We start from the raw sequence: 20,538 nt of genomic DNA, 5'->3' as shown, positions 1-20,538 counted from the left end.
TTGGAAGTAAGAGTGAGAATAGTGTCAGTGAACTTTCCTTGCCCCCTTAAAAAGGGTGTTCAAGAATTGCAAGTGCCCTTTCACCTCCTATTTTATGACTATAGTTTTCTCCTTTCTCTGACCCTCAGTCTGGTTTTCTGTGGGTCATTTATGGCATCTGCCATGATTACATTATCTTTGCAACGCCTTCTAAATGCGCGAAGGGATTCCAATCAAACCTATTGGAAATGTAGACCTGTGTGGACCACCATATATAGATATGCATGAGGGGGAGATAATTAATATACCTGTTATATTTGCCTGTCACGGGGAGATCGTCTGTCAGTCTGTGTTCATAAATCTGGTCATCAGTGTATCTATCTGTCACCTTTACTTCGTCTCCGCAACTCCTTCCACATGTTCGAAGGCATTTCATTCTTACAGGACAAAAATGGATCAAAAAATGGATCAGTATCCATAGACATGTGTAAAGTGATGTTATCAGTCTGTTAGCCCTGGCAGTGGTTCTGTCAAACTTCCTTTGCCAGATCATAAACTGTGGTCCCAAGTGACAGGTTTTGAACACATCTCTAACCCTCGTCGTAAATTTTGAGCCGTGAGATATATGAACTTCATATTTGGCACGCAAAATCGACTAATGCAACCCCTTCTGGAGACATGACCTTGATGTGACCTTGAGTGTAATCAGGACCTTTACACTAAAAATAGTTCCCATCTGGGGCATTTGTGTTCCACAAGTACATCTTGCAGAAAAATTTTTCAGAGTAGTAAACGGTATCGTCCATGGCATTTAATTAATCAGAACCTTCTTAGGAGTTGGCTGGGAATAGGTTTGAAGCATGTGTTTGTTTACAAGTGCCGGAATGCTTTTCAATCAGTGGTTCTTAACCTGGCCGGCGGCCGCCCCAGGGGGCGGGGCGCGAGCCCTAGGGAAAAATAAAAAATTCTCTTAACAAGAGTCCGTAAGAAGCAGTGTCAAGTACCTCACTAATCCATTCCCTAAAGAGTAAAAACACCTCTTTCTCTTTTTTTTTTTTATTTTCCTTTAAATCTGAGAGGGAATTTTACTCGTAGATGCAAGGGGGAGCGATGAGGGACGGACCAACTCTTAGAAGGGGCGTGGTAATAAAAAAAAGGTTGAGAACCACTGATTTAAATCTATAATAAATTGCCCATAGTATCTCCTGATCACTTCAGTAAGCTTTGTACATTTAGCACTGAGAATTTCTTATTTATTTGTTGATTAATCTTTTTATTTTTTATTAATTAATTTATTCCTTTTTTATTTGTTTTTTATTTATTTATGTATTTATTTTTTATTTTTTCTGCTGAGAAAATCCTATCCTGATGCAAGCATTAGGTATGATTACTTTTGATAGGGTTGAATAATATCATCAAAGATAAATAATATATCCAGCACTGAATGTTTATTTACTTAGTTATCTATGACATAAAGATTCCTCCCGTTAGTATCATAGCTTCTTTGATCTAACTCAAGTTTTGCAGTGCTTTTCAAACCTGTTTCCTATATAAGGGAGGCTTAGAAAACATCAGTTGTATTGCGTTGCATTGTAGTGCCTCTGTGAGTATTTACATAACCATGATATAAACTTGCCTCCCATTAGTTTCATAGCTTCTTTGAACTAACTCAAGTTTTGCAGTGCTTTTCAAACCTGTTTCCTATATGAGGGAGGCTTAGAAAACATCAGTTATATTGCGTTGCACTGTAGTGCCTCCTAGAGGTTCCCTATACTCGAGAAGGTATAAAGATTTTTGTTCATTTCATCAAGCTTTCTGTAGAAGCGCACAAGGAAAGAATTCTCAGAAATTCTAGCTCACTTACATTTTCCCCCTCAACATCACAGGCCCTACACAGTAACTTGCAGGGAAAAACAAAGCCCAAAGGAACACTCAGACAAGGAGCAACAACTGCACCAACATACCCCTTTTACCTAACATGTAGCTGGAGTCCATATGTCGCTCGCGAATTTCGATGTTTTTATGCCTTTTCTTTGGTTAAATCAGTTTGAATTCTTCAAGTCTTTTCTCGAGTGTTTTTACTTTCCTGAAGTCTTTCTTATCTCTTTTAACTGGCCTAAACAAACAGTAACTTTGAAATGGATCAAGATCAGATCTGAGCAAGGTACGGGGAATAAGAAGCTGTTATTTACAAGAGTAGATTTTTAATTAAGGGAAATTGTATGCTGACTATTTGGAGTGTGCCTCTGTGTTCCCGAATTCATGCTCGGCTTGAAAACTACCGAGTGTTGCCTATGATGATATCGATAAAATGAAAATATTTTAAAACTCTAATCGGCTGTGGAGAAGTCTTTACCATACAATGGCGCATGATTATAGCTTGGTAATGTAAGTAAATTTAACAAGACACAGTATTGATATAATAATCTTGAAATTTCTGAAGAAAATCTTGTTGACCTGGAACGTTGTTAACTGGGGAACTATCTTGTTGGTAGGTCAGTGTCCTGAGATCTACGCCAGGACTCCCACACCTTACCACGCGTCAGGGCCTCCGTAGGGTTAGAGCCTGTGAAGGCACAAACCAGCAGAATCTAAACTAACTAACCAACACTCAATAGCCAAGTTGATTGGCCCGTCCTGAAGGTGGGATTAAGCACCAGCTGACGTCACTGGTTATCCAGTTGAGGGGACATGACGTGACTGGTCATCCAGTTGAGGGGACATGACGTCACCGGTCATCCAGTTGAGGGGATATGACGTCACTGGTCATCCAGTTGAGGGGACATGACGTCATTGGTCATCCAGTTGAGGTGACATGACGTCACTGGTCATCCAGTTGAGGGATATGACGTCATTGGTCATCCAGTTGAGGGGACATGACGTCACTGGTCATCCAGTTGAGGGGACATGACGTCACTGGTCATCAGTTGAGAGGACATGACGTCACCGGTCATCCAGTTGAGAGGACATGACGTCACCGGTCATCCAGTTGAGGGGACATGACGTCACGGTCATCCAGTTGAGGTGGCCATTTTGCTGGTTCTGTTCATGAGAGAGGAATAGGGAAGGGAATGGGGCAGACCCTCCGTTCATGGTGATACAAGTTCAGTTGATGCTTTGTAATGCTTTACTAAGCCTTTCTAAGATAAGATATAACTTCCTTAATAAAGTGGAAAAGGGTTTAAGGACTTAATGAATATCAGGTTTAATAGAATAACCTATTGATAGCGTATTTTATTAATTTGCAGAGTGTGGCGCCCCGCCTCTCGTATCCAAGACTTAATAATTCAGCCCTGAGCACGAACCCCGTCACCCCGCTCCAGAGGTGATGATGTTATGCTGGCATGGGAAGTGAAAGTTTGAACCGTCGGTACCAAACCATAGTAGTTTCGTGCCCACGGGCTGATTAGCATAGGGTTTTGATCATTCGACAAGCCTCTGATAAGTTCTAGGTACATTTTCCTAAGCGTTCAGGTGAGTATTTCGGAGAATATGTCCAGTGAAAGGTTCTTTTAAATTCTTGCAGTGATAACTCCAAACTTTTTCTGTTAGATTCTTGCAGTGATAACTCCAAACTTTTTCTTTGAGATTCTTGCAGTGATAACTCCAAACTTTTTCTTTTAGATTCTTGCAGTGATAACTCCAAACTTTTTCTGTTAGATTCTTGCAGTGATAACTCCAAACTTTTTCTGTTAGATTCTTGCAGTGATAACTCCAAACCTTTTCTGTTAGATTCTTGCAGTGATAACTCCAAACCTTTTCCGTTAGATTCTTGCAGTGATAACTCCAAACTTTTTGTTTTAGATTCTTGCAGTGATAACTCCAAACTTTGTTTATTTTTCGAAGTAAAATTGGTACCTATAGCAGATAACGAGCGACTAGTGATACTAATAACTCCAGACTTTCAGTTTAGTTCTGGAAGGAACTTGGTACCTGTGGGAGATAACAAGTGACTAGTGATGATGTGAATGACAGTAAAAGTTAGATCTTAAGAACGGTACATCTTTCTGTAAAAGTTTCATATTCAGAAACCAGCTGACCGAATGGTGATTATTCAGTCGCATCATCACTGATAAATGACAAAAATTCGATGGAGAAAAAAAAAAAGTAAAGAAAGAGAACAAGCCAAACGAACAAATATCTTTCATTTAACGTCAACTCGGGCTTTATATGGCACCATCAGACCCAAATTCCAGTTTCAGATGGGGATTTCAGCAGGTAATTAAGGCGATTACAGGAGATTGCCTCAATTCTAGGGCACCGAACCAACGGCGAGTCCCAAATATCAAGGCCATTTTTTCTCTCGTTTTGCTGTCACTTGCTTTTGTGCAACTGTTTGCAATTCGGAAAATTCTTTTGTATTGGGTTCGAAGCACAAGAAAAAGTATGTAGGTTATAATGAGAAAGTTGCCATTTTGTGTTTTTTTTACACCTCAAAACACGTTACCTATTTCGCCATCCCCGTGACCTCAATTTTCAGTGACCTTGAGCGTGGTCGGCTATTTTTGACCCGGGACGTTGACCTGGATGACAACGCTGTTTCTCCCTCTGCTCTTTTGGCCAGTCATGCAATGCTAAATGTTCCTTTCATCTGGGGGAATGACCTCAATGAATATTTATTATTGTACGCTGTTGGGGGGCCCTCTTTTCGTGTGTCCTCTGCTACTGAAAAGCGGTTCTTTTCGTTTCTTTCATTTCTATTTGGTTCGTAATTTTTATTTTATTTTATTTTTCTTACCCGTCTAAGCTAAATCAGTGGCAAATATTATAGAAGTAGTTTATCCTCTTATAATTCCTTACGTTGCTGAAGTTAGGTAAAGAAAAGAACTTCTTTCTAAGCTTCTATTCGATCTTAACATAAAACTTCCGTGTTGATAATTCCGTTATTCTATAAAATATCAGAATTCAGATTTTTTATAACAAAGCCAAAATTCCTATTTGTTAAGCCAATCCAGCTTTCGTATATCAATAAAGATAGAGATATTATCTAACAGTATATGAACTGACATCAATCGTGTTTTCAGTTCTGTAATATATCAAACCATTATTTTTGATGAAAGCCCAAATTTGCTTTTGGTTAAGGCAATCCACCTGTCGTATATCAACATAGATATAGATATTATTTAATATTAACTGAACTGACATCCCTCGTAGATTGATATTTCTGATCGGAGAAGAAGGAGCAGTGAGCCTCATTCCTAGTCTGTCGGTGCCAACCCGGTAGATCACGTGACGTTTGTTTACAAGTTAGATTCCCCTAATAACTGACCTACATCAGTTTTGAGAGCTTCTTTGTCTCATTCTTTAACCCCCTCTTTTAAAACCAGGAGGGCTAGAATAAACGCCATGACTAAAACGCGTTAATAACAAAGAAAGCTTCAAGAAAGAGGCGACGGTGTTTGTCTTATGACACGTGCTTGAAAAACTGCACTTGAGCGCACTCTTAAACTTATCCTCTTTTGCATTGTTCGTCCGTCTGACCTATTTACTGATGACATGCCGTGCGGGTCTTGGGGATCTATTCGGCACCTTCTAGGTGTCCCACCTTTTATAGAACGGTGCTGGTACAGTGGCTGGCAAGATCAAAGGTTACGTAAAGTATATGTATGTATGTATGTATGTATGTATGTATATGTATATATATATATACATATATATATATATATATATATATATATATATATATATATATATATATATATATATATATATATACACACATACACACACACACACACACACACATATATATATATATATATATATATATATATATATATATATATATATATATATATATATATATATATATATATAAAAACACACACACACATACACATATATATATATACATGTATATATATATATATATATATATATATATATGAAATATTTATCACACCGTGATTTATATACAATCATGAAGCTACAAATGTTGTTTAATATCCAATGCACGCTACTTCGGGAATATCCCCGATGGAAATTTATCATCAAGGGAATTTTATAAGTGATAAATGGATCAGTATCACTTATAAAATTCCCTTCGGTGATAATTCTCCATCGGGGATATTCCCAATAGCGAATTGGATATTAAACAACATTTATTATTAACATCATATTTACACACACACACACACACACATATATATATATATATATATATATATATATATATATATATATATATATATATATATATATATATATATATATATATATATATATATATATGTGTGTGTGTGTGTGTGTGTGTGTGTGTGTGTACATATACACATATCATATGAAGACAGAAACAATTGGAAATCATAAATATAATTGATAGATTTTGGGGTATTATAACAATCTCCATTCTCACAGCAATGGTTTTCAGCGTGTATAAAAATTTCATACTGACGAAAAAGAATTCTTTTTTGGGGTGATGTAGACCATGGTCCTTCCCTGGTATTTCGTCTATGCCATTACATCGGCATTTTATTTTTCCCGTAAAAGATCAGTGACCTTTGAACCGTTGTTTTTTATGGTAAAATAAAAGCAAAATAATATTCTCTTGCTAGTGTTTTCCTAAGCTCCTCATTGCCCATCAGATAGGAGATTTTGATTTTATTTCTGTGACCCGTAGGGCGATAGTGCCGTCAGTGCACCTCACGTGGTACACTGTATGCATTATTCAAGGGTCTTTGCAGCGTCTCTTCGGCCCCTAGCTGCAACCTCTATTTCATTTTATAGTACCTCCGTTCATATTCCTTTTCTTCCATCTGACTTTCCACCCTCTCCGTCAATTGTTTCAAAATGCAACTGCGAGGTTTTCCTCCCGTTACATCTTTCAAATCTTCTTACTGTCAATTTCCCTTTCAGTGTTGAATGACCTCGTAGGTCCCAGCGGTTGGCCTTTGGCTAGATTGTATATTTCATTCTGTTCTTTATTTACGTGCTTCGTATAACTGCTCTTTAAGGCGCAATAAGATTTGATTTACGTTGTTAACTGCATTTTATTTTTTTTTTTTATTAAATCAGTTGGTTAGGCAATTTAAAAGATATTCACTTACGAGTTGTTGTAAATTTCCTATTCATGCGCTGTGGAACAAATACTTGAGGCATATGAAATCAAGTGGCTTGCTGATCCAGTTTTTGCTGAGATATCTTGTTGAGTGAAATTGAAGACAATGCGTTGAAAAGGAGGGTTTTCCTTGTACTCTTCAATTTGTCTGGTTTGATTCTTTATTTTTAAAACTTATAAAAATGTAATTTTGTCTTCCTTTTCCCATTATAATTTTTTGACACGAATTTTATATATATATATATATATATATATATATGTGTGTGTGTGTATATTATAATACATTATATATATAATATATATATATATATATATATATATATATATATATATATATATATATATATATATATATATATATATATATATATATATATATATATATATATATATATACCACAAAGGCCCCGTAACACAAAGGGCCTCTGTGAAATTCTGTCTCTCATGTCTTTCCCGTGCTTTTTCTTCCACAAATCTCCACTCATCTCTAGCCATCCGTTCCCATGCAGGTGGGTGTGGTACTACCAACTCTTTTGACGCCCACTTATTTATAATCTTACTTCCGTATGCAGTTTAAATTTATTTGATTTCCAAAACTTTCCCAGCTTGTAATTTCCAACTCGAGAACCTTCACTGGATAACATTGTCCTTATAATTGAAAGATTCAACCTCATTAATCTTTCCTCCATCTGTAAACATGAGTAGCTTGTTGTTCCAGCTTTGGTAAGATTGTCCTCGTGATGAAACAACTCAAAAATGCGCCTCAGTTTCTTCGGCGCTATCGAGTTTTCTGTACAGCGGATAATCAAGGCCACCGAAAATAGATAGATCTATCTTTCGGTGGTCTCGACATAATACTGTATGAGCCGTGGCACATGAAACTTTAACCACGGTCCGGTGGTGCCCTGTCCTATACCGTTGCCAGAAACACGATTATGGCTAACTTTAACCTTAAATAAAATAAAATAACTACTGAGGCTTGAGGGCTGCAATTTGGTATGTTTGATGATTGGAGGGTGGATGATCAACATACCAATTTGCAGCCCTCTAGCCTCAGTAGTTTTTAAGTTCTGAGAGCAGACAGAAAAAGTGCGAACGGACAGACCAAGCCGGCGCAATAGTTTTCTTTCCAGAAAACTAAAAATGTGATAATGAATGCAACGGTAACTTTCGACCAAATAATGGAGTTGTTTCCCAGCTTCCGTCGCCGTCAGTTCATTGAAAACTTTTAACAATGAATTGACTAACTTTTCCTTCCGGGTTTTGCCTCACCCGATGTCCTCCTTCCTCTCCTCCGATTTTTCCTCAAGGTCGTTACTAGAAAGTGGGGCTCAAGTGGGGCTGGGTTGTCCGTGCCAATGTTTTCATTTTTAAAGGTGGTTCGAAATACCAACTGTGCGTGCTACTCTTTTGAAAAAGTGTTGCGGAATTTGGGGGATAGGTGTTTGTGTTTAAAGATAGGTAACTTTCATGTGAAACCAGAAATGTTACCAAGGCCCCTACATTTAGGGGATAGGTGTTTATATTGAAAAGATTAGATGTCTTTCATCTGAAACCAAAAATGTTACTAAGGTCCCTATATTTAGGGGATAGGTGCTTGTATTTAAAGATAAGATGAATTTCATGTGAAACCAAAAATGTTACCAAGGTCCCTATATTTAAAGATGGGATTTCAGGTGTTTGCATTTATAGATATGTATTTAAAGATAAGCAAAAATAAATTTCATCTGATTTCATCCAAAAATGTTGCATTTAAAGATAAATTTCATCTGACACCAAAAAATGTTACTAAGGTCCTTATACTTAGGGGTAGGTGTTTTTTTTTACTTAAAGATAAGATAACTTTGTTCTGAAACCAAAAATGTTACCAAGGTCCCTACATCAGTTTTACAGTCTTTCCCATAAATATGAGTACTTATTTTACATTTGTTCCTGCATGAAATATTGGGTAACCTAAGGTCCGTACATCGGTTGTACCTTCTTACAAATATGAAGTACCGTTAAGTAGCTTTCATCCTCAATAAATTAACCAGAATTTTAACGTGTCACCGCTGTAGATATCGAATGCCCGAATCGATCAGCTAAGTTTTGTAAAAAACTTCAACATATGCAATTAATGCAATTATAAAATTTTTGAAAAAATTGTGATTTAATTGACAAAATGTAAAAAAAAAACAATATAAGCAAAAACAAATTACTCGGGCCAGCCCCGTGAGAGCTGATAATCACCTGTGGTCTGGTAAAAAAATTTTAAAAATAATAATAAATAATCCATTAAACTTTCGTTACGTCACAGTTCACCTAACACGGGGGTTTTATCACAGTCACGAAATGCAACACCCTGAGCTATCACATAACTGCTCCCCCTCCCCCCCAAAGGCAGGGGTCACGAACCTTCCTTCGCACAACACGAATGCCTCATTCCCTTGGTTACATGCAGAATCTAGCAAGGTCAGCTTCCCTTCCCTCCTCCTCCTCCTCCTCCTCCTCCTCCTCCTCCTCCTCCTCCTCCCCTCCTCCTCCTCCTCCTCCTCCTCCTCCTCCTCCTCCTCCTCCTCCTTCTGCAGCTGAAGGTTAGAGGGCCTGATCTGCATTGGCCAGTGGATACCGCCTTCTTCTTGTGGGAGAAACGAAGAGGAATGGCATTGAATTTGGTCTGAATAATTCTCATGAGTGTTATGCTATACTGGCCTTCAGTATCTTTGGAAATTTAAACAGCTCTGCGAAGATTAACTTACCTGATGTTTCTGAAAAACCTGTCAGTGATTTGAGGGTTCTGAATCTGACTGCACTGCTTGGTAGTGTTTTTGTATGCTGGAAGTGTAAATAGCACTGCGAAGATTATCTGACCTGATATTTCTGAAAAAAATGTACGTAGTCATTTAAGAGTTCGCGAGTTGGCAACAGCGCTGAATCTGAATCTTGACTGCGCTGCTTGCCTCGTTTTTTTTTCTTATATTTTTTCTTGATTTGAATGACATTCGTTTATGTTACTTAGCGAAGATAAGGGTCAAAGCCCGGGTTGCTGTCGCGTCCGGGTACCACAGAGGACGTTTTTTTAAGGGCCCACTTCTGTAAGACATCCTGAATCTGATGGGGAAAGTTAAATTTAGAGGAGGATTTTCCCGTAACTGACGCAAATGAACACCTTGAGTTTGGACACGGCGTTTTTTCATTAGTGTTATATATCTTAGTGGTTACTGATATACCACTTCTTAATGTTATATATACAGTATGTATATATATATATATATATATATATATATATATATATATATATATATATATATATATATATATATATATATATGTGTGTGTGTGTGTGTGTGTGTATATATATATATATATATATATATATATATATATATATAATATAAATATAATATATATAGGCCTATACATTATATATATATGTATATATATATAAACTGTGTATATATATATATAATATATACTGTATATGTATGTATGTGTGTAAATTTGTATTTGTATGTGTCTGAAAATGAGTTTCTTGAGGGTCTACTTGCATAAATGTCCATAAATCCTCACTTATACTGAAAGTAAGCAGAGAGAGAGAGAGAGAGAGAGAGAGAGAGAGAGAGAGATTTTACCAATACCTATCAAAACAAATACACACACACATTTACGTAACATCACCCTTCCAAACGAACCCCGATAACGATAATCAAAACAAACCTGTCGTTCGGGAACCAAACGGGAAAAGTAGAGACATTCGCAATAGCTGTTGCCAAGCGTCCTCGCGTCTATGATGTGCTCGGCGTGAACGCGATCCTGAACATTTTCTCTCGGATTGAACGACGACAGTTGAATGCCTCTTCTAAGGTTCCTTGGTCGCGTGTCACGTCTGCGAAGCTATCCATTCTGTCGGGGCTCAAGCACGTCTTGCGAGCAAGGGATGGATGGCGGAATTATTGTAGTCATGACACGTGAGGCATTGCTTTGTAAACTTTAATCTCATGACTTGTGTTTGTGCACACTCACGCATACATGTGTATGTATATATATATATATATATATATATATATATATATATATATATATATATATATATATATATATATATATATATATATATATATATATATATATATTCATGTACATATATATTTATTATTTCTTATGTATATATGTTTTATATATGTATGTGTATATATTTTTTGCGTGTGTGCATTTGTAATTGCATGTATACGTTGTCGGTATGTACTCTTATTGATTTTTATATTTTTATATACGATTGCGTATTTATGTAATTTAGATATTTAATAAGTTTAACATTTTCAAACTGTGTAACTTAGTTTTCCTTTTATTGCGTGTCATACACGACATACCTAACAGAATTACTATTTCATTTTTAATTTTCTGATGAAAGAAACGACATGTTTAACGTCGAATTAAGATTTTGCTTTGGTTTGTCGATAGGAAAATATAGTTCGAGTCATTTTTGAGACACCCATGGACGGATAACCAAATATTTCCGCTACATTATCAAATATGCAGTTCATATTGAGCATAGGACCTCTGTAACTCATAGGAAAACTATTTCATTTCTGACAGGAAAGATAATTCTCCCGAGGAACCCAGTGGTATTTGCTGTTCAGTAACAGCAAATCTGTACAATTCTTCTTAGCCATCCCAGTCCTGCACATCCTGCCCTGTGTATATGCTGTTTTTGTGGGGCGGGCAAACTAGTAGAAATTTGTTTAACCATGTCTAAAAGAAAATTGTGTGTTTGTGTGAGAGAGAGAGAGAGAGAGTATGAGTATAGTCATTTTAAGACGCGTTATCTACTAAATTTGTCAAATATAAATCCAGAATATTGTAGTAAAGTTCATTGAACTTATTTTTTAAGGTGAAGCAACCGAATGGCTGAAAATGTATAATAGTCATATGCACAAATTGATGATGATTACTGTTGTTATTATTCTTAAAAAGTGCATGCTTATTCTTAGAACAAGCAAGAGATGTCATTAACTTTTCTAGCCCACTTTACAAAAGTTAAAGTATATCTTAGTTTAACCAGACCACTAAGCTGATTAACAGCTCTCCTAGGGTTGGCCCGAAGGATTAAACTTATTTTACGTGGCTAAGAACCACTTGGTTACCTAGCAACGGGACCTACGGCTTATTGTGGAATCCGAACCACATTATAGTGAGAAATGAATTTCTATCGCCAGAAATAAATTCCTCTAATTCTTCATTGGCCGGCCGGAGAATCGAACGCGGGCCTTGGAGAGTGCTAGCCGAGTACGACATCGACCCACCCAATGAGGAACGCCCAGAAACGAATACTCGTATTAGAAGGAAGAAACGAGAAAAGCTAAGGAGAGAATGAACCTAAATAAGAAGAGTAAAATAACCAATTGTGTTCATTAGTGACTCGTAGAGACAAACATAAACAGATTCTGAGAAACAATTTCACGCGATTTATAAAAGAACTCTTCGTTTTGCAACGCTTTTCTCACGCGAGGCAGACAATTTTCCTTCTGCAAGTCATCCCTCCATTGCGGAGAGGAGTTGGAACGATGTTTAAGAATAATGAGGAGTGGGGGTTAAACTCTTCTAAAGAACGGAGCCTTGTAAAGTGTCATTCACCTAAAAGGAGCCATTTATTTACTACGTTTATTTCTGCTGCCGCTCGTCTCTCACTTGGGAGAGTGTAAATACACGCACCCAGATGACGTAGTCAATGTTTAAGTAGTCGCTGTTTGAGTAGTCATTATTTAAGTAGTCACTGTTTAAAGCTGTCACTTTTTAAGTAGTCATTTTTTAGTAGTCACTGTTTAAGTAGCCATTTTTTAGTAGTCACTGTTTAAGTAGTCACTATTCAAGTAGTCACTATTTAAGTAGTCACACTTTAAGTAGTTATATACTATTTAAGTAGTCATTATTTTACTAGCCACTATTTAAGTAGTCACTTTTCAGGTAGTCACTGTTTAAGTAATTATTTTTCAAGTCAAGTAGTCACTTTTTAAGTAGTCATTATTTAAGTAGTCACTTTTCAAGTTGAGTAGTCACTATTTAAGTAGTCACTTTCCGAGTAGTCACTATGCAGGTAGTCTCTATATCAGATACCAGACCCACACGTTCATTTATCTCGGCTAAACGCCCAAATAGAAAAGCTGAATGTGTGCTGTTAACATGGCCATATCAGCTGGTGTGTAGTATCAGATAGCAACAGAGAGAGAGAGAGAGAGAGAGAGAGAGAGAGAGAGAGAGAGAGAGAGAGAGAGAGCATCTTAAGTATTCATTGTCACGCAGTGCTCAGGGTTCTATCTTGACGTGACGGGAATACTTGATGCTTTAATTCCCAAATTCAGTTTTGGTAGGAACTAAAAATTCCAATTTTTTATACGTGGTTTTTAAATAGTAACCCCGCCCCCTTCCCTCAATCTGTCTTTCAGTATCATAGTATTAATTTGTATGATGTACAGATACATGTTCTACCTACTTTACTTGTACAGAATGTGTAAATGTATATGTATTAAATTTTCATGTACCAAATTAAAGTGGAAAATAAGCCTTACCAAATTTTCAATCTCAGGAAGTACTGTATATCCGAAACAAGCTTTTTTATCCTTGAGAATTATGCTAGATCTTAAATCAAGAATTTTCACTTTACCACTGTCTGTCCGTACGTGTGTCTGTCAGTATGTCGCTTACTTAACATCCCCCTTTTTTGTAGGACAGGTGGTATGTTTATGTGTTTGTGTGTGTGTACTCACTGTAATCTTGACCAGGAACGTTTTTCGCAGCTCTTCGTCCCTGTGTCACAAAGTTTCGATACCCATACAGCTATTGGAAAACCTTAATGAATGAGTCACATTTAATGATGAGTTAACTAGTTTATTCAACTTGACAAGAATTTCCATTTGCAATCAAAAGCAGAATAGAAGGTGAGAGCTAAACTCATCCAGTGACTAAGAGATATTTTAAACAAGTTTACAGATAATTTGGCACCGTGTCTTAACTAATTGGCTAGCGGCACAAGGCAGTGCCACTGCTCTGTGTGTGTGTGTGTGTGTGTGTTGCAAGTTATAGCGCACACAGTTGAACAAGGCTCCCAAGACAGATTGACTCAGTTATCGTCAGGACTTCCCAGAGGTGAGGAGGGAAAACAACTTAAAGGAGTACACGTCATCAGGACTTTCAGAAGAAGAAGAAGAAGAATCCTTATTGAACAGGACTGAAGACCTACGGTAGAAGAATCCTTCTTCATTAGAAAGTTTTGTCAGTCCTCTAGGAAGAGTCCTTCTACAGGAGATAAGAACTTATATAGCTACAAGGAAATATATCATAGGTTCTGAAATCTTTTGTCAAGAAGAAATCTGATCATCTCTGCTGATTTTTAAGAGAAAATTACAGCAATTGGTCCAGAATGGCACATATGAAAGTGCTGTCGCCAGCGCCCACGTCGACCTTAACTGACCTCCTGGGGCCCCTACCTACAGAGGAAGGTGAGTTTTTACAATGTCTAAATACATACAGCTTACTTTCACACGCGTTTAGTTGTATAGTTAGTCAGTTTATTGACAAAGTATACAGTATATTATGTGACATACTTTTATACAAAAGTGCTTTTTTTTTATTACAGAAATCGCTAAAACCCAAACATAAAATTTTTCCTTTTTTTATATATTTTGTCCACAATGAAATACCTATACATGTATACCTATTTGTTTAGTCAGTTTATTGACAAATTATACAATATATTATGTAAGTAACATACTTTTACACAGAAGTGCTTTTTTTATTACAGAAATCGTTAAAACCCAAACATAAAATTTTTCCTTTTTGTATATTTTGTCCACAGTAAAATACATATACCTGTATACCTATTTGTCCTTGTGTGCAAGTCTTTAAGTATATATGTGGTACCCGGTATGTAACATCGCACGCGTAAATATTTTTTGCAAAGAAACGTTCACTTTGGCATCCATTTATGTTAGAGGTTAATAGAACGTCACGAGGAAAGTGAACTAACAGTATGGAGGGAGTTGTATCATTACTTGTAACTGTATCTCTACAGAAACTTCATCTCGGCATCATTATACAACTTGATAAGAATACGGCAACCTCGGAGCAATAACGCAGCCAGAAGTTTCACCAGCGCCTCGGGGGGACCTCCGTCCAAGGCCAGGGAAATTCGCAAAAATGTTCTGATTTCCTGTAAAAGTCCACGAGAAAAATAAAGTGTCGCTTTATACGGGCATCCAGATGTTAATGCGGCCTTTAACCTTATAAAAGCGAATTTATATGAGATACTTTCACTTGGGACTTAATGATATTCGATTCTTAATCATCGCTCTCGCTCTCTCTCTCTCTCTCTCTCTCTCTCTCTCTCTCTCTCTCTCTCTCTCTCTCTCTCTGTTTACGGACACCACGCGTATAGAGGAAGTGCTGTCGCTGCTACAAAGCCTTGACCTCCACCTGAAGAGAAAGTGCCTTGGCGGAGCGGCCTGTCATGCAGCAGCAGCCATATCAAAAAAAGAAGAAGAAGAATTGACATCTAACATCCTTCTATGTGCAGATCTGTCGAAAGAATAAATTGAATATAGGAAGGCATTTATATAATAAAAATACATATGGTATTACTGAGGCAAAAAACAAACACGAAGAAATTGGAAATAGGAAGGAATTTATATATAAAAAATACATGGTACTACAAAGACAATCAACTTGAAAAACAAGCACAACCATAGGAGGAATAGAGCGAGCGAGGGAGCTGTTTCAAAGGCAAATCCCGTCCACTAATACTACTACTCCTACCGTCATGGCTTGCCTGGCGATTTGGTGCCGGGGTGCCGGTGTACGTATGTGAGCGTACTTCATAGCAATACGGATGTGGTTGTCGATGTGTGCGTGTGCGTATTTCGTCACTGCGCGGTGATAGCCACATGTGGGGGTTCGCTAATGGATGTTTTTCTTTGGTTCTTTGTATAATGAGGGGTAGGTAGATTTGAATGCCTGCTGGATGGATGGATGTTGAGCAATGAAGTGGTTTAGTGTTACAGTGCATGTTCATATATGTATAATATACACATGTATTTACGTTCAAATACAGACGTATATATATATATATATATATATATATATATATATATATATATATATATATATATATATATATATATAAATATATGTTAAAAAGAAGAAGATATATATATACCTGATATATATATACTGTAGATGAATAATTATCCTTATACTTGTTTATTATCATGATGATAATGCACTTATATAATTATCATTTTAGATTATGATAGGATGCACTTGTATAGATAGTTCCCCGTCTGTTTGTGATAATGCTAGGCATATATATGTAATGTTCGTGCAGGTGTAACTTTCATATTAATGCATAATAATGTATACGTGTGATGGTTGAGGTGTTTCATCGTTGTTCTTACTTTCATAACGATGAATGTACGATAACTTGATGTAGTTAATTGAGTAATTGCAAACTTGCCAATGTTATCAGCGATGGAAACGAGTTTTATATCTTGAAAATTTTATCTATATCATTACAGTACTTCTCATTTTGCAGTAGTTAACAAAACTAAATTTTGCACATATTTCATCTCATGAAGATTTTGAATTTTTTGTCGTAGCTGAAACCTGTAATCGTTGCAAATGTTGTCACCCCAGATTACGATGATAATCATCAGTAATCATAATTAGAAGAATAATTTTTATCATTATTTAGATATCGTGAGGAACGAACATTTATCTCTAATACGGAAGTCAATTCTGGAACTCTCACAAAGCATTGAAATGAACATCGACAGTGTGACGATGATTATTATCATAAAAATAATCACAGTGAGAAGAAAATCAGGCTGTATTATTTTTAGAAGCCGCCATAGACACAACATGCATCCCTTAACGCGGAAGTCAACCCTGGAACTCTCTCGCGGCACTGAAATGCTATTTTTCCAGATGACTTTGAAACCTGGCTGGAGGACCCGACGGAGCGCGTGACTCAGGCGACGCTGAGGCAGACAGTGGAGGAAGAAATGAGATTAGCGACGGACGACGGTATCTGTCTTCCTCCTTCTCTCCTGGATCAAGTGGCTGAGGAGGTTCTCCACCTGTCTAAGGACGAGCCCTGTGGACTCAGGTGAGATATACATTGTCAGTAGTAATCAACTCAAAGTTGCATGTGGAACAGAAACCATTTTCTGATTCACAGAAGGATCGGACCCAGGTCCTTCAGTTGAAGGGCAAGGGCGTTACGGACTGAACCACACAAGTCATAAATGACTTGTGTGGTTCAGTTGGTAGCGCCCTTGCCTTTCAGTTGAAAGACCTGGGTTCGATCCCAATGTCGTCAGTGTTGGCCCTGGAGGCATATCTATTTAACTGCTGGTTCTAAATTATCTTTAGTGATAAATTGTTTTCATTTTCAGTTATTTTTTAATAATAGGTATTCTGCCTTCCCTTATTGAATATTGATGTCATTTTCCCACAAACATCCGTAAAAACATCGATATATCCCTTGCTAGTTATATGCAAGTTTTAAGAAATATTCATTAAAAATTTTTCTTTGACCTTTCGACAACAAATTTCGTCCATCCTCAGGGGCTGCATGCTATTAGTCATGTGGAAGAACAGCGACTCCGACAACCAACGCCAACTCATCACTCAGGTCAAAGCTGACACTTGCACGCCTACCACACACATTCTGGTGTTGACTTTGCAACCGGATTGTTCTTCGTGGTACAACAGGATGGCGAGAATGATCAGGTAAGAATCACTTTCTCTGCCTCGACAAGCAAGAATGCAGAATCATGCAGTCACGAGCTCTCTCTCTCTCTCTCTCTCTCTCTCTCTCTCTCTCTCTCTCTCTCTCTCTCTCTCTCTCTCTCTCTTACTGAATCTCTGTTTGTGTGTGTGTGTGTGTGAGAGAGAGAGAGAGAGAGAGAGAGAGAGAGAGAGAGAAATGCACTGAATTGTGAAGCAGAGAGAGAGAGAGAGAGAGAGAGAGAGAGAGAGAGAGAGAGAGAGAGAGAGAGAAACGTACTGAATTGTGAAGCAGAGAGAGAGAGAGAGAGAGAGAGAGAGAGAGAGAGAGAGAGAGAGAGAGAGAGAAACGCACTGAATTGTGAAGCAGAGAGAGAGAGGGAGAGAGAGAAAAACGCACTAAATTGTGAAGCAGAGAGAGAGAGAGAGAGAGAGAGAGAGAGAGAGAGAGAGAGAGAGAATCGCACTGAATTGTGAAGCAAGCAAACAAAAATAATGATTTCAGACAAATGCGCATATCTCTTCTAGTGATAAGAAAACCTGAAATGCAACGGCACGAGAAGCGATCTTCTCACTAATGTCAGATTCTAACGTCCTCTTCTTTCTTTTAACAGGTCATTAGACAAGAGAGAGAGAAGACAGCTGGTGGCCTCTCCCGATTACGAACTCAAAAAGAGAAGATTATGCAACTTTGAAGAATGAGGGAATTCCGAAAAGCGATTTTTTCCCCATGATGTACAAGAATGCGCCGCGATGACAGTTCACAAACGCAGTTTTCTCTATCCGTTTTTTATTTTTTTTTTTTATAGAATTTTTGTAATTATAGTGATGGGGCTGATAGGCTGAACCACTTAGCGTTGAGTATTTTGATTTGAAATCGTACTCTGCTGATGACATTTCATGGAATCAGTTTCGGCTCCATCAGAATACTTGTATGCAGGCATGAATAGTCCATGTGTACACGTATACACACAAATGTATATATGTATGTATATAAATAATATATATTTATTTATATTTGTATGTATACAGTGTATATATACATATATATACATACATACGTGCACATATATGCCATGTATATGTACATATATATATACATATATATATATATATATATATATATATATATATATATATGTATATATATATATATATATATATATATATATATATATATATATATATATATATATATATATATATATATGTATGTGCGTGTGTATGCATGGCATATCGCACAACATAACATTACAAAAGCCTTGCTTTTCTGAAGTTCAAAAACTGCAGCTGTACAATCAAAACGTAATTAACTTTCGCCAACAAACTAACCACAGAAGCGAAAGTAACGAGTGGAGAGAGAGAGAGAGAGAGAGAGAGAGAGAGAGAGAGAGAGAGAGCTATAGAGAATTTACAGGGATCATTAATATTAATTTTTCCCATTCATAAGTATTCCATGTCATTCATGCATTCATTACCTGTAAATATTTTCACAGCATTCTTTTCGCACACCAAAACAAGGTTATTTATAGAGGATAAGGTATAATATTTATTAGGTTAATTTAATCTTTATAACAGGCACGAAATGCGCATCAGTGTTGTATCCGTGGAATGCACATTAATGCGCACAAGCAACATACAAACACACAAACATAACAGGCTTTCACAAAATAAAATACCAGGAGAACGCCATTTGCTCGTTTTGTACTTTCGTCGGACGTACAATTACATTTCCAAATACAGTTTTTTGTGTGTGCTTTGTCTTTCGTGTACCGAAAAAAATTACATGGAAAGGGAGGGGCGTACTTGATGTAGGCCAAGGCCCTTTAATAAAAAAAAAATAAATAAAAAAGGAAATCTTTTGTTAGCAATGAAGACCTCCATTGTATGAAAATTACGTCCTTCATAATTATTGGCAATAAATGAATATGATTTTTTTTTTATATATATATATGAACTTTCGCCTCAGTGTTTCATTTCCTGCCTTAGATTGGGCGTGACATATTACTGTATGTACTGCTCTATAAAAATATAGTGTCAGAGATAAATATGATTAGAATAAAAGTTCGTAAAAATATAGTCTTGTCAGAGGTAAATGACATATAAAAATATAGTGTCAGAGATAGATGATGGTAAGAATAAAAAGTTCGTGAAAGGAGAAAAGAAGAAGAGAGTCTTAGTCAGTAAAAATAAAATAAAATAAAATTAGAGTGTCCTTCAAGAAAGTGAGGAGATGTCATGAAAGGGTAATAGGAGATGTATGCTTTCATCATTTATGTTGATTCTCTCGTGTCAGTCATACGGTTTTATATTCTCGCTCGTTGTCAGTTATGCTAATTTAGATTTATTCTCTCTTGTTGTCTGTCATACCATTTTATATTTATTCTCTTGTTATTCATCATACCAATGAAGATTTATTCTCTCGTTGTCAGTCATACTAATTTTTATTAATTGTCTCTTGTCTGTCATACTATTTTATATTTATTCTCTCTTGTTATTCATCATACGAGTGAAGATTTATTCTCTCGTTGTCAATCTTACAAATTTATATTTATTCTCTCTTGTTATTCTTCATAGCAATGAAGATTTAGAAAACGGTTCGAAGTAAAGTAATGCTGAATTGGAATCTAGCATGAACAGTAATTACCCAGATCCTAGGAATGGCATAGCTTTTTCTACATGTCACCATATAGCAGGGGTGGTGGTGGTGGTGTTGACGGTGGTAGTAGTAATAATAGCATTAA

At 36.7% G+C, this 20,538-nt stretch overlaps 1 protein-coding gene across 1 annotated transcript; it reads left to right on the top strand.

Annotated features, from left to right (window-relative positions):
- The first annotated feature begins 14,105 nt into the window (after nucleotides 1-14,105).
- Nucleotides 14,106-19,756, top strand: LOC136853675 (protein charybde-like). The gene is made up of 4 exons (XM_067129611.1): nucleotides 14,106-14,511; nucleotides 16,991-17,171; nucleotides 17,633-17,797; nucleotides 18,409-19,756. The coding sequence occupies exons 1-4, from the start codon at nucleotides 14,433-14,435 to the stop codon at nucleotides 18,494-18,496; spliced, it is 513 nt and encodes a 170-aa protein (XP_066985712.1). The 5' UTR covers nucleotides 14,106-14,432; the 3' UTR covers nucleotides 18,497-19,756.
- Nucleotides 19,757-20,538: the final 782 nt, after the last annotated feature.

This window comes from Macrobrachium rosenbergii, chromosome 27 (assembly GCF_040412425.1).
Source record: "Macrobrachium rosenbergii isolate ZJJX-2024 chromosome 27, ASM4041242v1, whole genome shotgun sequence".
Taxonomy (NCBI): domain Eukaryota; kingdom Metazoa; phylum Arthropoda; class Malacostraca; order Decapoda; family Palaemonidae; genus Macrobrachium; species Macrobrachium rosenbergii.
The sequence above is the reverse complement of the archived record's forward strand: the minus strand, read 5'-3'. Positions and strand labels throughout refer to the sequence as shown.

Bases quoted from the DNA above. Each gene is read 5' to 3' on its own strand.
- LOC136853675 (XM_067129611.1), top strand. From the start codon at position 14,433: ATGGCACATATGAAAGTGCTGTCGCCAGCGCCCACGTCGACCTTAACT. The intron at 14,512-16,990 runs GTGAGTTTTTAC...CTATTTTTCCAG, and splicing joins GCCCCTACCTACAGAGGAAG to ATGACTTTGAAACCTGGCTG. The intron at 17,798-18,408 runs GTAAGAATCACT...TTCTTTTAACAG, and splicing joins AGGATGGCGAGAATGATCAG to GTCATTAGACAAGAGAGAGA.